Source organism: Dendropsophus ebraccatus, chromosome 3, assembly GCF_027789765.1.
Source record: "Dendropsophus ebraccatus isolate aDenEbr1 chromosome 3, aDenEbr1.pat, whole genome shotgun sequence".
NCBI lineage: Eukaryota > Metazoa > Chordata > Amphibia > Anura > Hylidae > Dendropsophus > Dendropsophus ebraccatus.
Window position 1 is genome coordinate 186,030,605 of NC_091456.1, and position 20,171 is coordinate 186,050,775.

The following is a 20,171-nucleotide window of genomic DNA, read 5'->3' on the forward strand; positions in this document are numbered from 1 at the left end:
TTTCCCCTCTCATAGAGAACACAGGAACACTCAGATGTGCCAAATTTCTGTGTATGGGGAGGACGGGACCGGATGGGACAGATAATTGTCAGCTGAAAGATTGTTCAGCCAGCAGTTATTGGAAGTGTACGGCCACTTTTAAGGCCGTATTACACGGCCTGATATTCTGCAGAAGTGAGCACCAATCTGGTAGAATGGAGCTCGCTTAGAGAGCCTACTACAGCAAAAGCTATGGAGGAGATTTATCAAACTGGTGTAAAGAAGAATTGGCTCAGTTGCCCCTAGCAACCAATCAGATTCCACCATCTTAGAATGTGAGTAATGAATGGTGGAATCTGATTGGTTGCTAGGGGCAACGGAGCCAGTTTCACTTTACACCATGTTTGATAAATCTCCCCCTATGTGTATATATACAGTATATCATTAGTGATGTGTGTGCAATCCTTGCTGTATAAAGTAAACAATAAAGATATATATACTACCTGATCATGTTCCCCGGTGTCCTCAGGCCTTGTCTGTGATATATACTACCTGATCATGTTCCCCAGTGTCCTCACAGAGCGATAGCGTCCTGATTCGGACTATTTTCGCTCCATGTATTAGGCCCCTTACTCAGTTCAGAAGGTTACATGCCGGGACTGCCGCTATATGCCAGGACTGCCCCTACATGTCAGGACTGCCACTATATGCCAGGACTGCCCCTACATGTCAGGACTGCCCCTACATTCTGGGACTGCCGCTACATGCCGGGACTGCCGCTACATGCCGGGACTGCCGCTACATGCCGGGACTGCCACTACATGTCAGGACTGCCCCTACATTCTGGGACTGCCGCTACATGTCAGGACTGCCCCTAAATGCCAGGACTGCCACTACATTCTGGGACTGCCGCTACATGCCAGGACTGCCGCTAGTGGTGTAAACACAAGAACTATTTATATGAATTGCTTTAAAAAAAATAAAATAAAAAAATCACTATAATCAGGACCAAATATTACCTCCATACCGTTATTGAAGAAAACTTTACTATATACAGACCAATATTACCACCATAAAGTGACCGCCCCATATTGACTCTATATACACTATATACAGACCAATATTACCGCTATAGACTTTCCACTGTATAATGAATGACTCTTTATACACTGTATACAGACCAATATTATGTGGTTGTCACTCTATGGCTGTACTTTTGGTCTGTATATAGTGTATATATAGAGTCATTATGTGGTGGTCACTGTATGGCGGTAATATTGGTCTGTATATAGTGTCATTATGTGGTAGTCAATCTATGGCAGTAATGACTATATATATATACACTATATACAGAACAATATTAATGCCAAAGAGTGACCACTGCATAATGACACTTTATACAGACCAATATTACCGCCATAGAGTGACCGCCACATAACTCTATATACACACTATATACAGACCAATATTACCGCCATAGATTGACCACTGCATAATGACCCTGTATCCAGACCAATATTATGTGGCGATCACTCTATGGCTGTACTATTGGTCTGTATATAATGTATATAGTCATTATGTGGTGGTCACTGTATGGCGGTAATATTGGTCTGTATATAGTGTCATTATGTGGCAGTCAATCTATGGCAGTAATGACTATATATACACTATATACAGACCAATATTACCAGCATACAGTGACCACCACCTAAGGACTGAATACCACCTTATTATTTTTCTCAATAAAATACACCGTATTGCCTTATATACATAGGAGCTGCAGCCAATCAGCGGCCTCAGTGGTCATCGGCAGCAATTACATAGGACTGATGAGGCCAGAGAATGGCTGCAGCTCCTATACACAGTCTATTCACCTCAACACTTGGGAGTCAGCAGTGCTTATACACACACACACACACGCTATTATATATATATACACACACATCCATGAAAACACATTATACAGATACAAACCATCCAGTCCACACACTATACACAGGACATGTAACACACACTACATTCATCCATTATACACTTACATTCATACACATTACACACTACATATACAGTATACTTACTCTGTCTAGCATGCTGGGTGTAGTGGTGAATCCCCCTCATGTACCATGCAGCAGGCTGTCACCCTCTCCTCCATCGTCCCGACAGCTCCACACCAGTGGAGGAAGTCACGTGCAGTAAGAGGAGCTGGAGGGAGGGGGAGCTACACACACACGGAGCAGACACCGAGCAGCGTCCTGCAGCCTCTGCGTGACCCCTGATAGCAGCAGCCAGGGATCACTGCCAGACGCTGCAGGATGCTCTCCTACTGGAACTGCGGGAGGGGGCCCCTGGGGGATGGGGGCCCTGGGCATTTGCCCTGCTTGCCCCCCCCTAACGCCGGCCCTGGCTGCGGGGGGGGGGCTGCCCGGGGGATCACTGATCGTCCGGGCAGCCCATAGGATATAGCAGCGTCTGCTGCCGATGCTCCTATTCAACGGAGCGCCGGCAGCAGATCGCTGCTATATCAGTCGCTTGTTTTTCAACATGTTGAAAAACAAGCGACTGCAACGATCAGCCGACATGAACGATATCGGCTGATCGTTGCACTCTATTCCACGGGCGATAATCGTTCCGTGGAATAGGGCCTTTAGTTGTGCCAATTTGCGGGACGTTTGCCTTATGGCTTTACCGGCTTGGTCGGTGTGATTGTAGCGATACCAGATTTATATAGTTGTTCTTATGTTCTATACTTAGGCCAGGTTCACACTGCATTTTCATGTCCGTTTCACTTTATACATTTTATTACGTTTAATATTTCTGTGGAAAAAAAAAACCCTTATCGTTATGTAAGTTAAAAACAACTGGTCCTTTTCAATCAATTTTTTTCCTTTTATAATGTAAGTCATAGCCTATTCTGACCCCTATAAATGTTTTATTTACAAAACTGTAACGGCCATGATCTGTATTCTTAGTGCAGTAATTTCAGGGCAAATGAGAAACATTGATCACTTTTTATCCCTGGTTTTCTGAAATACCGATAGCAGATATATAACATTGTCTCATCTTCTCTCCATTCATCACCCAACACTCCAGGATCCTCTGCTGATATCTTCTATATAAGAGACCGACCCATCAACCATGGAGAGAGACAGAGACAAGATGGCCGAGAGGATAATAACCCTCACCCTACACATACTCTTCCTGCTTACTGGGGAGGTGAGGGATTCTGGGAGTGATGTCATCATGACATCATTCTTATCTATGGAATAACAGATGGATAGGACTGGAGAGGTGAGGGATTCTGGGAGTGATGTCATCATGACATCATTCTTATCTATGGAATAACAGATGGATAGGACTGGGGAGGTGAGGGATTCTGGGAGTGATGTCATCATGACATCATTCTTATCTATGAAATAACAGATGGATAGGACTGGAGAGGTGAGGGATTCTGGGAGTGATGTCATCATGACATCATTCTTATCTATGGAATAACAGATGGATAGGACTGGGGAGGTGAGGGATTCTGGGAGTGATGTCATCATGACATCATTCTTATCTATGGAATAACAGATGGATAGGACTGGAGAGGTGAGGGATTCTGGGAGTGATGTCATCATGACATCATTCTTATCTATGGAATAACAGAAGGATAGGACTGGAGAGGTGAGGGATTCTGGGAGTGATGTCATCATGACATCATTCTTATCTATGGAATAACAGATGGATAGGACTGGGGAGGTGAGGGATTCTGGGAATGGATGGAGTGATAGTAATGTGTCTCTCCATACACAGGATTACACAGTAGTGAAGAAGTCCTCTAGTGGGCGCTGTGGGGCCCCTGGGTGTGAAGGATGGGGAAGAACCCTGAGCCCAATCCCGGGGCCCCTGATACATGAGGAAATGGAGGAAGAGAAGATCCTAGAAGTCACCAACAAGATGGTGGAGCTGCTGAGTGGAGAGGTGAGACTGTGGCTGCTGGGAATGCTGGGACATTATACAGTAACACCACTGGAGGGGTGGGGGGGATGACTGTGTGACCATTGTGTGTGTCAGGTTCCTATAAGGTGTCAGGACGTGGCGGTCTATTTCTCCATGGAGGAGTGGGAGTATGTAGAAGGACACAAGGATCAGTACAAGGATGTGATGCTGGAGGATCAGCAGCCCCTCCCATCAGCAGGTAATAGACAGGACTATATACACACCTCCTCTCTGTATTATCTGGATGGAAAGAATGAATTCAGTCTCTGTATGTGTTCCCTCCAGTCAGATCCAGTAAGAGAACAGCACCAGAGAGATGTCCCCGTCCTCTTCTTCCACAGGATCAGGATCAGGTAGATGGAGATGTTCCCTATGATCTGTACATCCCACCTGACTTCTCCTCCTGTCTGATGACTCTTACAATATTTCTTCCTCAGCTAATGTATCAGGGGGAAGAGTCGGATGGTATAGACATAATAATAAAAGAAGAGGAGACAGATATGAGCAGTGATGAGCAGTATAAGGAAGACATCACTACAGGTAACTGCCCAGGTGAGTAGTGACCACTAAATGCAGAGAACACTCACACATTCTCCTCAGTCTCCGGCTGTAACTATTCTATGCAGCATTTTTTAAGCTGTTTGTTCTCAGTATGGAAATAACCTTTATTAAAGTATATTAAAGACTACACGTCACTCTTATTCTGGTGGGAAAACAGAGCAACAAAATCCCTATCAGGTACTAGTTCCTGAGATCTGCTGAATAGCCCCCCACATAAGGGCGATCCTGCAGGCCAGCACGTCCCCAGTGGGAGGAACCCCTGCACCTTTATGACTTGGCTCCATTGATTGTAATGGAGCTGCGTCGCAGAAGGGAGCAGGTTTGTCACACTGGGGGCAGTGTGCGGGAACCGGGACGCGGTTCAATAAAAGAACTGCGGCACCTACTTCCCTGCCATAGTTCTATTCATGTGAACATGCAAAAAAGGGGTCCGTGGAGCCTCAGTTGCGATATTCAAATTTTGTATGGGATAATCAATGGAGACTTGTAAATGAGTACTCCATTGGAATTTTTCACTGTTCTCCCTGAGTTCAGTGATTGTTGTGTTTTGTTGGTCTATTTATCATTGCCCCCAGTAACCAGAATTCTGATCCACACTGACGAGGGGCAAATACCCCGAAACCGCAGTCTGTGGATGGATGCCTAGCCTTGGTAACCCTTGTCTTATGTCGTTATACTTGCCACAGAGTTAGACTTTGACTTGCAGGGGCCACTCTGGTGTTTCCCTATTAAGGTCCCAATGGTCGCAACAGAGTGAGGACCTGAGGGACTACGTATCAGGGTGGTTTGGTGCTCTCCCCACTAGGAGGCACCCCTTGGCAATGGGCTTCCTTCTCTGGAGAGAGGGATATCTGGCTATTCCCGTGTTTTGAGACTCGTAACTGAGGCTCCACGGACCCCATTTTGCATATATATATATATATATATATATATATATATATATATATATAGCCCAGCATACCATTAGCTTTCCCTACCACCTGGCTGCACTGGTGACTCATTGTAAAGTGTCAGAAATCATAACCCCTTAATCCTTTTGTTCTGAAGTCTTTACTAACACAGAACTGCCAATATGATACTCGGATAGAAGATTCCTTTGAATTTCAGTTTCCATAGTTTTTACCACTTATCTAGTGAAGCTGAATCATTTCCACAGAGACTCCTGCCCTCCTATCTCTATCCGCTCCTAGCTTCAGGTCAAGATAATGATTCCTCACTGAGCATGTTACTAGAGAATAGACGGAATCACTGATACATGAACATTTGCAGATACAAGCTGTAACTCACAAGTGGGAAAACTACATGAGAACAGCTTGCTGGTCTAACACTATGATGTATTGGCTCTTGCTCTGCTGTTAGATTGTGATCACCACCACTGTCTTAGTAAATGAAGTAAGTTTGCTCCGCCCCTTGTAATCTGAATCTAAGTATTAACCCCTTAGTGACCGCCATCCTGCCTTTTAACGGCGGCCACTAATGGGCTTTATTCCGATGCGTACGCCTTTTAACTGTGGACGCATCGGAATAAATTACCGCCCGGCGGCAGCAGTTCGGGGGATGAGCGGTCAGTGTGACAGCTGACCCCCTCCTGTAACTGTCCGGAGCGGAGGATTCTATGTTCCGAGCAGTTTAACCCGTTAAATGCCGCTGTCAAAGCATGACAGCGGCAGCTAACTGGTTCCGATCGGCGCTGTGGGTCACTTACGCGATCGCAATGTTCCGCGGCGCCGTCCGGTGTCCTGGTGGTGCCACATGCTGACAGTGGTGGCTGTGGCTATTGCCTGTCAGCATGAGGCATGATACAATACACTGCAGTACATTAGGTACTGCAGTGTATTGTATCAGTCATAAAAGTATTTTACACTAGTGTACAGTAATGTACACTAGTGTAAAAGTAAAAAAAAAGTGAAAAAAAGTGCACCAAACACAACACAGCCCCCCCCAGTAATAAAGATGCATTACATTCATCATACACTATAAAACATTACATAAAAGTGATCAAAAACACAAATCCTATACATATTTGGTATCGTTACGTCCGTTACGTCACAATCTATAAAACGATATCAATAATTATACTGCACGACACATGCTGTAAATTTTTTTATTTTTTTTAAAAACAGTACCAGAATAGCTGCATTTTATCAATTCACTTTAGAAAATACATAATAAAAGAGATCAAAAAGTCATATACATATGAAACTTGGTATCAATAGAAACTACAGATCTTCCCGCAAAAAAATAAGCCCAAAACCAGCTCTGTCTCGCAAAAGATAAGAGCGCTATGGATCTTGCAATGTGGCGATAGTTTTTGTGGGTTTTTGCTAGGAAGATAGTTTCTATTGCGCCAAAGCAGTAATAGTTAAAAAAACCTACACAAATGTGGTATCGGCGTAACCGAAGTGACCCAGAGAATACATGTATTATGTTATTAGTGACTGCCGATAAGGATTTTTACGGCGATCACTAATGGGCTCTATTCTGCTGCCATCAGCTCTTTATGGCGATGATTAGAATAGTGCAGCGGCACCGGTGATGCCCGCAGCCCCCTCCTCTCAGCTACCGGAGGTAGCTGAGGGGTTGGGGCAGAATGTGGGCTCAGTCCCGGCTAGTCCCCTCACCAGTATAACGGTGGCCACCGGTAACAGACATTGCCAGCGCAGCTAAACGCTTTAATCTCTTCTCACTGTGAATCCACGGTGAGAGGAGATGAAAACATGTCCCCCCCCCCCCTGTCCCCAGAATTAACCCTAGTGACCTAGTCACTGACCCTCCCCTCCCTGGGCAGCCACCTGATCATAGATGGCCGCCGCCATCACTGTGAACAGACTCTGTTCAGTGATGGATTCCTAAAAATGATCAAAGCTCCATTCTCTCCACCACTGGAGTTGGCGGAGAGCATGGGGCAATGATCGGGGACCACCCAGTGTGGTCCCAGTACAAGTGATTAGCGGTATATACTATATACCACTGATCGCTTGTTCCAAATGGTGCCGGCACTTTTTTACCCCTGTCACCAAAGTCAAGTGGCTCGGATTACCCGTAACCACCCTGAATTACCTGTAACCACCCCAGATTACCTGTAACCACCCCAGATTGCCCACCCCCACCCCAGATTGCTAGTCTCCTCCCCAGATTGCCTGTAACCCCCCCAGACAGCCCGTAGCCCTCCCAGACAGCCCGTAGCCCTCCCAGACAGCCCGTAGCCCTCCCAGACAGTCCGTAACAATCCCAGACAGCCCATAACAATCCCAGACAGCCAGTAACCATCGCAGACGGCCCATATCCACCGCAGATTGCCACAGACTGCCCGTAGCTACCCCAAATTGCCTGTAACCACACCAGATTGCTCGCAACCACCCCAGATTGCTCGCAACCTCCCCAGATTGCCCGTCCCCTCCCCAGATTGCCCTTCGCCTCCCCAGATTGCCCTTTGCCTCCCCAGATAGCCAGTTAACACCACCAGATTGCCCGTCACCACCCCAGATAGCCAGTAAACACCCCCAGATTGCCCGTAACCACCCCAGATTGGCACAGACTGCTTGTAACCACCCCAGATTGACACTCCTTCTCTTCTGAGCCCTGCTGTGTGCCCATACAGTGGTTTATGCCCACATATGGGGTACTATTGTACTCAGGAGAACCTCCGTTACAAATGTTGGGGTGCATTTTCTCCCCTGTTCCTAGTGAAATTGAAAAATTTCAAACTAAACAAACATGTTATTGGAAAAATTCAATTTTTTTCTTTTTTACTGTCTAGTTTTGAATACTTTCCTCCAATACCTGTGGGGTCAAAATGGTCAGTACACCCCAAGATGAATTCTTTGAGGGGTGCAATTTCCTAAATGGGGTGACTTTTGGGGGGGGTTCTATTCTGCTGACATTACAGGGGCTCTGCAAACGCACCTGGTGCTCAGAAACTTCTTCAGAAAAATCTGCAGAGAAAATGCTAATTGGCGCTCCTTCCCTTCTGAGCCCGGCTGTGTGCCCATACAGTGGTTTATGCCCACATATGGGGTACCGTTGTACTCAGGAGAACCTGCTTTACAAAACTTGGGGTGCATTTTCTCTCATGCTTATTATGAAAATGAGATACTTTAATCTTAACACATATATTATAGGAAAATTTCTATTTTCCATTTTTTTCTGGCTTAATTGTAAATACTTTCCTCCAGCCCCTGTAGGGTTAAAATGCTCATTATACCCCTAGATAAATTTTTTAAGGTGTCTAGTTTCCAAAATGGGGTCACTTATGGGGGTGTCCAGTATACAAGCCTCCTAAATCAACTTAAAAAAACAACTGGTCCCTAAAAAAAAATCAGTTTTGGAAATTTCATGAAAATTTTATAATTTTCTGATACATTTCTAAGCCCCATAACACCCTAAAACATGTGAAACATGTTTACGAAATGAAGCCAGAATAAAGAGGACATATTAATAATGTGACTTACGAACTAATTTTTGTCATGTGACTTTCTTTTTTTTAGAAGCAAAGAATTTCAAAGTTCATAAAGTGCAAATTTTTCATGATATTTTGATGTTTTTCACAAAAAACACACAAGACAGTGACCATATTTTGCGACTAAAATAAAGTACCATATGTTACGAAAAAACAATCTCAGAATCGCTAGCATACGTTAAAGCATCACTGAGCTGTAAGCGCATAAAGTGAGACAGGTCAGATTTTGAAAAATGAGCCAGGTCATTAAGGTCCAAATAGGCTTGGTCCCTAAGGGGTTAAAATATACATTTTAAAAAAGGTAAATATAATTTTCATCGTTCTGTTATTTAAAAGTTAAAAAAAATTAATCTGTTTTATTTTCTGTAGATATCTGTACGAGGATCTCAGAAGGACCTCCGGTGTCTCCAGTCAAATCTTCTCATCCATCTAAGATTATTAGACAAAATAAAAATTACACAGGGAGCGATGGAAGCCGAGAAACTCATACAGAAGAGAAGCCGTCCCCACATTCACAATATGGGAAAAATCTTACAGTGAAGTCAAATCAAGGTCAACATCAGAAGTCAGGAAAAAGGGCCTTTTCATGTTCAGAATGTGGTAAGTGCTTTCCTGTGAATTCAGCCCTTGTTAAACATCAAAGAACTCACACAGGAGAGAAACCATTTTCATGTTCAGAATGTGGGAAATGGTTTAGTACGAAATCAACTCTTGTTCAGCATCAAAGAATTCACTCGGCGCAAAATCCATTTACATGTAAAGAATGTGGGAAATCATTTGCTCAGAAATCAGTTCTTATTAAACATCAAAGAACTCACACGGGAGAGAAACCATTTTCATGTTCGGAGTGTGGAAAAGGCTTTATTGTAAAACTACAACTTATTCAACATCAAAGAAATCACACGGGAGTGAAGCCATTTGTGTGTTCAGAATGTGGAAAATGCTTTACTCGGAATTCAACTCTTGTTGAACACCACAGAACTCACACTGGAGAAAGGCCATTTTTATGTTCAGAGTGTGGGAAGTGTTTTATTCAGCTATCTGCCCTTCGTAAACATCAAGAAACTCACCTGAAAAAGAAAGCTTTGCCCAAAATGTGGAAATGTTCAGAATGCGGGAAATGTTTTGCTCACAAATCTCGTCTCGTTAGACACGAAGGAACTCACTCAGGAAATAAACCTTTTTCATGTTCAGAATGTGACAGATGTTTTTCACAGAAACCCCATCTTGTTCAACATCTTAGATGTCACACAGGGGAGAAGCCATTTTCATGCTCAGAGTGTGGGAGACGTTTTACCCGCAGACCAAGCCTCCTTAAACATCAGAGAATTCATACAAGGAAATAACAGTTTCCTTTTTAATTAAAAACTTTTTCATTAACAACCCCAATAAAGTGTACGAACGGTGCCCCGAAAAAACCTATGCAGACACAGAGAACCTACAAACTCTGTGCAGATGTTGCCTTTGTTGGGATTTGAACCCAGGAGCCCAGCGCTGCAAGGCTACCATGCTATAGTGCTACATCCTATGCATGTTACCTGCATAATGGAAGGTTTGTTCTCCTCTCACAACTACTGACACACTGAGGTGGAGCCTTTAGGGTACAAACACACACACCGTATACGCAGCAGATACGCAGCACATCCGCAGCATATTTGATGCTGTGTTCAGTTATTTAGATCTAATCTGCTGCGTATTTGTGGCGTATTTGCTGCGTATCGCAGCAGTAAATACGCTGCGTATACGGTGTGTGTGTTTATACCCTAAAACAACACATTCCAATACAGTAACAGAGCGGAAGGGGCCTTTCCCAGCATCTGTCTATAGAGCGTTAAGCAAAACAAATGTACATTTTAAGAATATGACATATATAATAGACTCTCAACTCCACAGAGTGGAGTAGTGCAGTAAAAAAATGTTGTGAAAAAACTAAAACATTGCACATGAGAAATCTGTAATAAAGTAGCTGTCATGAAACCACATCCCCTCCGTGTGGAAATTTTTATTATTTTTTTTTTTAAAGGTGCAGCCAGCGTAAACTCAAACTGATAAATGTTGCTCAAAATGCGCAACAACACCAAAAGAGCTAAAATAAAGGCCCACACTGGGTAAAAGAGGTGGAATTTACGATTCCGCTTGTCATCTAGCCTGTCCTAATGCTTCAATGGGATTGATAAATATGCCACTGGGAATCGGGGGCCCGGTCACTCACCTTTCACCTTCCAATTAGAATGGATAGGGATGCTGTGCTACTCCACCGGTCTGGCTTTGGACCCTGCCAAGGAATGGAGTCTAAGTGCCTTCTAGGTCTTCAACATTTATCCTTTTCCCAGACATGGAAGCTGGACTACTGATATGTGACATGGGGACCAGACAGTACTGGTGTAAAGCATTGTGCACACAAGCAGATAAGGTGAAGTTAGCAGGCTGGGTTGTCAATTGGAGAATCTGAATGGTATCAGGGATGAAGCAGCAGCGCAGTCAAAACAGGTGGAGGATCAGGCGGCTTCAGATCCAGGTCAGACAGTGGTGGGGAACCTCCGGCCCCTGAGACATCCCGATGCGGCCCACGTCTATCATGTGATGTGCGGCGCTCTGGTGGGACAGGAGCTGGTAGGCATGGCATCCTCCAGTGAATGTGACAGCCACCAGACAGGAGGATGCTGTCCGGCTCCTTCCCCACCAGAGCTGCAAGCGTCTTCTTTCTCCGTGTGATGCGCATGATGACATCATTTTATCGCTCTCCATCTGCAGGAGAAAATTGTCACAGACCAGAGGAGAGAGAAGAGGACCTGGGCAGTGTGGGAGCAGAGGAAAGGTGAGTGGGGTGTTTATTTTTTTTTATTTTGGACAGACACTGGGGGTCAACAAGACTACCAGGGACATGACTGGGGGGTTAACTAGACTACCAGGGACATGACTGGGGGGGTCAACAAGACTACCAGGGACATGACTGAGGGGGTCAACAAGACTACCAGGGACATGACTGGGGGGTTAACTAGACTACCAGGGACATGACTGGGGCGTTAACTAGACTACCAGGGACATGACTAGGGACGTTAACTAGACTACCAAGGACATGACTGGGGCGTTAACTAGACTACCAGGGACATGACTGGGGCGTTAACTAGACTACCAGGGACATGACTGGGGTGTTAATTAGGACTACCAGGGACATCACTGGGAGTTAACATCAGCTACCAAGGGCATCACTGAGAGTTAATTAGGATTACATGGGACCTCACTGGGGGTTAATTAGGGTCCTATTCCACTGGCCGATGGGGGCCCGATCAACGATGTAAACGAGCGGCAATCTGCTAGTTCGCCGCTCGTTTACTGGGCCTATTCCACAACCCGATGATCATTGAGCGAGGGCTGCAAGGACATCGTTACCGATGTCCTTGCAGCAGCATACATTACCTGTCCAGGCTTCTCCGCGCTGTCTTCATCCCCGGGTCCCGCGCGCTCTATCTTCAGAATGGCCTGTCAGCTGACAGGCCACTCAGCCAATCACAGGCCGCGGCGGTCCCGGCCTGTGATTGGCTGAGCGCTGAAGACAGCGCGGAGAAGCCTGGACAGGTAATGTATGATGCTGCTGCTTGTCAAATCGTCGGTCGCCTGCCGCGCACCGCTATTCAACCATAGCGATGCGTGTGGGGGAACAATGATTTTAGATCTGGCCCTAAATGAACGATCAGCCGATGACACGATCATTGGCTGAACGTTCTCTCTATTTCACCGAACGATAATCGGCCGAATCAGGCCAAATGGGGCCAATCCGGCCGATTATGGTTATTGTGGAATAGGGCCCTAAGACTACCAGGGACATCACTGAGGGTTAGTCAGACTACCAAGGACATCAATAAGGGGTTAACTACAGCTACCAGGGGCATCACTGGGGGTTAACTGTGGTTACCGGCATGACTAAGGATTCACATCAGATACCGGGGGCATCACAGAGGGTTAACTACAATAGCAGGGGCACTAGGGGAACAATACTTTGCCTTGCCCCGGGTGCTGCCAAATCATGCTAACTGCCGCGCTCAGTATAACATTGAGTGCAGAGACCCTCGAATTATTTTATTAATTCCCGAATGGCCCTCGACAGGGAAAAGGTTCCCCACCCCTGGTCTAGGTAGACAACAGGAGAAACAAATGGTATGGAAAGCATACAATTTGCTTTCCCTACCGCCCAGATGCAGTGAGTACTCATTTTAAGGCTGTCAGAAATCACTACCCCTTAATCCTTCTCTTCTGAAGTCTTTGCCAACACAGAACTTCTGCTATTATACTCAAATAGAGGATTTACCCTTCCAAAGTCCATTATTTTAGATTTGTAAATGTTGAACCACAGTTTTCATTGTTTGGGCCACCTATCTAGTGAAGCTAAATCATTTACCATATTACTGACACCTCCAGGAATATCAACCCTATTGCTTTTTGTGTCATCAGCAAATAGACAAACTGTCAAAAAGATCGGTCAGGGAAGGGACAGAGACTGTGAACCCTGAATTTGTGCCTGCCCACTCTCCCTGCCTATTTGCCTTGGACAGCCCTAGCGACTGGTAAAGGGCTAGCTGACTGAGGAAGTGTAGATAAGAGGACAGGGCAGAACGTGATTGGAAGAGAGGTCCAGTGGGGAAACCAGATGATAATCACTTAGGTAAAACAGGTTAACCATGAAGAGGCCAGAAGGAACTCAGCAGAGCAGAGACGGGTGTGGGAGGAGAAACAATCAGCAAGGCAGAAGGAGTAGGACAGTGTTCAGACTGATGCAAATGACACAGAATAAACACAAATTCATGACCAAAAGCGCAGTCTCGGCAAAACCATCTTTTGTCACTATCCTTACCTACCAACCCTTCTCCTATGTCACTATCCTTACCTACCGAACCTTCTCCTATGTCACTATCCTTACCTACCAAACCTTCTCCTATGTCACTATCCTTACTTACCAAACCTTCTCCTATGTCACTATCCTTACCTACCAATCCTTCTGCTATGTCAATATCCTTACCTACCAACCCTTCTGCTATGTCACTATCCTTACCTACCAAACCTTCTCTGATGTCACTATCCTCACCTACCAAACCTTCTCCTATGTCACTATCCTTACCTACCAAACATTCTCCTACCTCACTATTCTTACCTGCCAACCAACCTTCTCCTATGTCACTATCCTTACCTACCAAACCTTCTCCTATGTCACTATCCTTACCTACCAACCCTTCTCCTATGTCACTATCCTTACCTACCAACCCTTCTCCTATGTCACTATCCTTACCTATCAAACATTCTCCTATGTCACTATCCTTACCTACCAAACCTTCTCCTATGTCACTATCCTTACCTACCAACCCTTCTGCTATGTCACTATCCTTACCTACCAAACATTCTCCTACCTCACTATTCTTACCTGCCAACCAACCTTCTCCTATGTCACTATCCTTACCTACCAACCCTTCTCCTATATCACTATCCTTACCTACCAAACCTTCTCCTATGTCACTATCCTTACCTACCAAACCTTCTCTGATGTCACTATCCTCACCTACCAAACCTTCTCCTGTCACTATCCTTACCTACCAAACCTTCTCCTATGTCACTAACCTTACCTACCAACCCTTCTCCTATGTCACTATCCTTACCTACCAAACCTTCTCCTATGTCACTAACCTTACCTACCAAACCTTCTCCTATGTCACTATCCTTACCTACCAACCCTTCTCCTATGTCACTATCCTTACCTACCAAACCTTCTCCTATGTCACTAACCTTACCTACCAAACCTTCTCCTATGTCAATATCCTTACCTACCAAACCTTCTCCTATGTCACTATCCTTACCTACCGAACCTTCTCCTATGTCACTATCCTTACCTACCAAACCTTCTCCTATGTCACTATCCTTACTTACCAAACCTTCTCCTATGTCACTATCCTTACCTACCAATCCTTCTGCTATGTCAATATCCTTACCTACCAACCCTTCTGCTATGTCACTATCCTTACCTACCAAACCTTCTCTGATGTCACTATCCTCACCTACCAAACCTTCTCCTATGTCACTATCCTTACCTACCAAACATTCTCCTACCTCACTATTCTTACCTGCCAACCAACCTTCTCCTATGTCACTATCCTTACCTACCAACCCTTCTACTATGTCACTATCCTTACCTACCAAACCTTTTCCTATGTCACTATCCTTACCTACCAAACATTCTCCTACCTCACTATTCTTACCTGCCAACCAACCTTCTCCTATGTCACTATCCTTACCTACCAACCCTTCTCCTATATCACTATCCTTACCTACCAAACCTTCTCCTATGTCACTATCCTTACCTACCAAACCTTCTCTGATGTCACTATCCTCACCTACCAAACCTTCTCCTGTCACTATCCTTACCTACCAAACCTTCTCCTATGTCACTAACCTTACCTACCAACCCTTCTCCTATGTCACTATGCTTACCTACCAAACCTTCTCCTATGTCACTATCCTCACCTACCAAACCTTCTCCTATGTCACTATCCTCACCTACCAACCCTTCTCCTAACAGTACCTTGTGGCCTCCATTTGTAACCAGCCTCTTCTCGGAATACACTCCATTACTAACACCCCTCTGATATCTGTCCTTCACCAACCACAAATCCACTGAACTATCCAAGGATAAAGTCTAATTTCCAGTAACTTCTCTATCGTCTCTTTATAGGAAAATGTATCCCAGACTTTTCTGAAGTCCAGAGAGGTGATATCCCAGCGTCCCCTTATCCAGCAATACTGTGACATAATCAAATAAGCCAACATGATGTTGTAATGCACCAGGCCGTAAAATAGAATAAATCTCAATCATATGCCAAGTCTTGTGAATGGCTTTCATGCTGGCAGCATTTCTAAGGGTCCATTTACAGGATCCAGGAGTGGATTTGAGAAGAGGAGAAATCTCAGGCTTTCCTTTATGACATGATCTCTGCTTATAGTCTGTTCCTGGCTTTGGCTTCAAATCTTTGGCAGATAACCTGTGTAAATGGACCCTACCTATACATGTATAGCCCAGCATCAATAACCTATGCTGTAGCTTTCTCTTACTGCTCGTTACTCATCATCGTTTCTAATACGGCGCAGGCGCACACACTGCCTGTAGGGGGCAGATTATTCCACACAATCAGATGATAACTTTGGACTTTACGTAAAGAATTAGTAGATGTGGGTTTGAACACACACATTACACACAGCGCTCTGCAGGCATATATAACATACACATACACAGCTCTGCTCCACACACACCACACACAGACACAGCTCTGCTCCACACACATACACAGCTCTGCTCTACACACATCACACACACAGCTCTGCTCTACATACACCACACACACAGCTCTGCTGCATACACATCACTTCAACTCATCCAGCACAGCAGAGTCCTGCATACACTGAGCAGCAGCCCCTGATCACGTGACTCCTCCTCCTCCTCCATGTGACTGATCACATGACTGTGACAACATGGCAGGTCCTGGAAGCACAGGGGAAGCACACCGCTCCTGTACAGCTCTGCAGGTGGAGGGAAGGAGCTGGGGGACAGCGGGAGGATTAACCCCTTCAGGCAGTGACTGATGTTCCGCCCTCCATAGCGTATAATATGGATAATGTGACTCAGCAGGGATGGGAAACCTTCGGCCTTTTAGCTGTTACAAAACTACAATTCCCATCATGCCTGGACAGTCAGCTATAGTTGTGGAACAGCAGAAGGTTCCCCATCCCCGGTGTATAGTATATAATAATACGCAGTGTAGTCACCGGCCTGGTTCCCTGTAATATAGTCTCTAACCTTTGACTTTAAACATGGAGGAACTGCCAAGTTATATAACTTATATAAGAGAGAGATAATACATCATCTATACTGCAGCATCTTCCCAAATAATTCCCCTTAATTTATCCTGTAAATTGGATTTTGTGCGATTTTCACATTTTCTCTCTATTCATCTCCCAACACTCCAGGATCCTCTGCTGATATCTTCTATATAAGAGACCGACCCATCAACCATGGAGAGAGACAGAGACAAGATGGCCGAGAGGATAATAACCCTCACCCTACACATACTCTTCCTGCTTACTGGGGAGGTGAGGGATTCTGGGAGTGATGTCATCATGACATCATTCTTATCTATGGAATAACAGATGGATAGGACTGGAGAGGTGAGGGATTCTGGGAGTGATGTCATCATGACATCATTCTTATCTATGGAATAACAGATGGATAGGACTGGAGAGGTGAGGGATTCTGGGAATGGATGGAGTGATAGTAATGTGTCTCTCCATACACAGGATTACACAGTAGTGAAGAAGTCCTCTAGTGGGCGCCGTGGGGCCCCTGGGTGTGAAGGATGGGGAAGAACCCTGAGCCCAATCCCAGGGCCACTGATACATGAGGAAATAGAGAAAGAGAAGATCCTAGAAGTCACCAACAAGATGGTGGAGCTGCTGAGTGGAGAGGTGAGACTGTGGCTGCTGGGAATGCTGGGACATTATACAGTGACACCACTGGAGGGGTGGGGGGGATGACTGTGTGATCATTGTGTGTGTCAGGTTCCTATAAGGTGTCAGGACGTGGCGGTCTATTTCTCCATGGAGGAGTGGGAGTATGTAGAAGGACACAAGGATCAGTACAAGGATGTGATGCTGGAGGATCAGCAGCCCCTCCCATCAGCAGGTAATAGACAGGACTATATACACACCTCCTCTCTGTATTATCTGGATGGAAAGAATGAATTCAGTCTCTGTATGTGTTCCCTCCAGTCAGATCCAGTAAGAGAACAGCACCAGAGAGATGTCCCCGTCCTCTTCTCCCACAGGATCAGGATCAGGTAGATGGAGATGTTCCCTATGATCTGTACATCCCACCTGACTTCTCCTACTGTCTGATGACTCTTACAATATTTCTTCCTCAGCTAATGAATCAGGGTGAAGAGTTGGATGGTATAGACATAATCATAAAAGAAGAGGAGACAGATGACAGCAGTGATGAGCAGTATAAGGAGGACATCACTACAGGTAACCACCCAGGTGAGAAGTGACCACTAAATGCAGAGAACACTCACACATTCTCCTCAGTCACCGGCTGTAACTATTCTATGCAGCATTTTTAAGCTGTTTGTTCTCAGTATGGAAATAACCTTTATTAAAGTATATTAAAGACTACACGTCACTCTTATTCTGGTGGGAAAACAGAACAACAAAATCCCTATCAGGTACTAGTTCCTGAGATCTGCTGAATAGCCCCCCACATAAGGGCGATCCTGCAGGCCAGCACGTCCCCAGTGGGAGGAACCCCCGCACCTTTATGACTTGGCTTCATTGATTGTAATGGAGTTGCGTCACAGAAGGGAGCAGGTTTGTCACACTGGGGGCAGTGTGCGGGAACCGGGACGCGGTTCAATAAAAGAACTGAGGCACCTACTTCCCTGCCATAGTTCTATTCATGTGAATATGCAACATAGGGGTCCGTGGAGCCTCATTTGCGATACTCAAATTTTGTATGGGATAATCAATGGAGACTCGTAAATGAGTACTCCATTGGAATTTTTCACTGTTCTCCCTGAGTTCAGTGATTGTTGTGTTTTGTTGGTCTATTTATCATTGCCCCCAGTAACCAGAATCCTGCTCCACACTGACGAGGGGCAAGTACCCCGAAACCGCAGTCTGTGGATGGATGTTTAGCCTTGGTAACCCTTGTCTTATGTCGTTATACTCCAACAGAGTTAGATTTTGACTTACAGGGGCCACCCTGGTGTTTTCCTATTTAGGTCCCAATGGTCGCAACAGAGTGGGGACCTGAGGGACTACGTATCAGGGTGGTTTGGTGCTCTCCCCACAAGGAGGCACCCCTTGGCAATGGGCTTCCTTCTCAGGAGAGAGGGATATCTGGCTATTCCTGTGTTTTTAGACTTGCAACTGAGGCTCCACAGACCCCTTTTTTGCATATATATATATATATATATATATATATATATATAGCCCAGCATACCATTAGCTTTCCCTACCACCTGGCTGCACTGGTGACTCATTGTAAAGTGTCAGAAATCATAACCCCTAAATCCTTTGTTCTGAAGTCTTTACTAACACAGAACTGCCAATATGATACTCAGATAGAAGATTCCTTTGAATTTCAGTTTCCATAGTTTTTACCTTATCTAGTGAAGCTGAATCATTTCCACAGAGACTCCTGCCCTCCTATCTCTATCCGCTCCTAGCTTCAGGCCAAGATAATGATTCCTTACTGAGCATGTTACTAGAGAATAGACGGAATCACTGATACATGAACATTTGCAGATACAAGCTGTAACCCAGAAGTGGGAAAACTACATCAGAACAGCTTGCTGGTCTAACACTATGATCTATTGGCTCTTGCTCTGCTGTTAGATTGTGATCGCCACCACTGTCTTAGTAAATGAAGTAATTTTGCTCCGCCCCTTGTAATCTGAATCTAAGTATTAAAATATACATTTTAAAAAAGTTAAATATAATTTTCATCATTATGTTATTTAAAAGTAAAAAAAAAATTTATCTGTTTTATTTTCTGTAGATATCTGTACAAGGAGCTCACAGGGACCTCCGGTGTCTCCAGTCAAATCTTCTCATCCATCTAAGACTATTAGACAAAATAAAAATTACACAGGGAGCTATGGAAGCCGAGGAGCTCATACAGAAGAGAAGCCGTCCCCACATTCACAATATGGGAAAAATCTTACAGTGAAGTCAAATCTGGGTCAACGTCAGGGTCAGGGAAAGTCAGGGAAAAAGGCCTTTTCATGTTCAGAATGTGGTAAGTGCTTTCCTGTGAATTCAGCGCTTGTTCAACATCAAAGAACTCACACAGGAGAGAAACCATTTTCATGTTCAGAATGTGGGAAATGGTTTAGTACGAAATCAACTCTTGTTCAGCATCGAAGAATTCACTCGGCGCAAAAGCCATTTACATGTAAAGAATGTGGGAAATCATTTGCTCAGAAATCAGTTCTTATTAAACATCAAAGAACTCACACGGGAGAGAAGCCATTTTCATGTTCGGAGTGTGGGAAAGGCTTTATTGTAAAACTACAACTTATTCAACATCAAAGAAATCACACGGGAGAGAAACCATTTGTGTGTTCAAAATGTGGAAAATGCTTTACTCGGAATTCAACTC

General features: G+C 44.8%; 3 protein-coding genes across 6 annotated transcripts in view; all 3 read left to right on the forward strand.

Annotated features, from left to right (window-relative positions):
* The window catches only part of LOC138786759 (zinc finger protein 605-like), a 63,831-nt gene that overhangs the window by 26,189 nt on the left and 17,471 nt on the right, over positions 1-20,171 (forward strand). The window contains exon 3 of one of the 3 annotated variants that reach the window (XM_069963793.1): positions 17,935-18,049. The exons of the other annotated variants lie outside the window; for them this stretch is intronic. Within the exon in view, the coding sequence (XP_069819894.1) occupies positions 17,935-18,049 (115 nt within the window). The remainder of the gene's footprint in view (positions 1-17,934; positions 18,050-20,171) is intronic. 3 annotated transcript variants of the gene reach the window in all.
* LOC138786778 (histone-lysine N-methyltransferase PRDM9-like) lies at positions 3,543-10,601 on the forward strand. 2 transcript variants are annotated; one of them, XM_069963824.1, is made up of 4 exons: positions 3,543-4,156; positions 4,243-4,310; positions 4,395-4,497; positions 9,347-10,601. In XM_069963824.1, the coding sequence occupies exons 1-4, from the start codon at positions 4,072-4,074 to the stop codon at positions 10,321-10,323; spliced, it is 1,233 nt and encodes a 410-aa protein (XP_069819925.1). In that variant the 5' UTR covers positions 3,543-4,071; the 3' UTR covers positions 10,324-10,601. The 2 variants fall into 2 exon arrangements, with proteins under 2 accessions (XP_069819925.1, XP_069819924.1); XM_069963823.1 differs by having other exon boundaries at positions 3,544-4,156; positions 4,395-4,509.
* LOC138786710 (zinc finger protein 665-like) overlaps positions 17,217-20,171 on the forward strand; it is a 524,499-nt gene continuing 521,544 nt past the window's right edge. The window contains exons 1-2 of the mRNA XM_069963705.1: positions 17,217-17,696; positions 17,783-17,850. Of these exons, the coding sequence (XP_069819806.1) occupies positions 17,612-17,696; positions 17,783-17,850 (153 nt within the window). The 5' untranslated portion in view covers positions 17,217-17,611. The remainder of the gene's footprint in view (positions 17,697-17,782; positions 17,851-20,171) is intronic.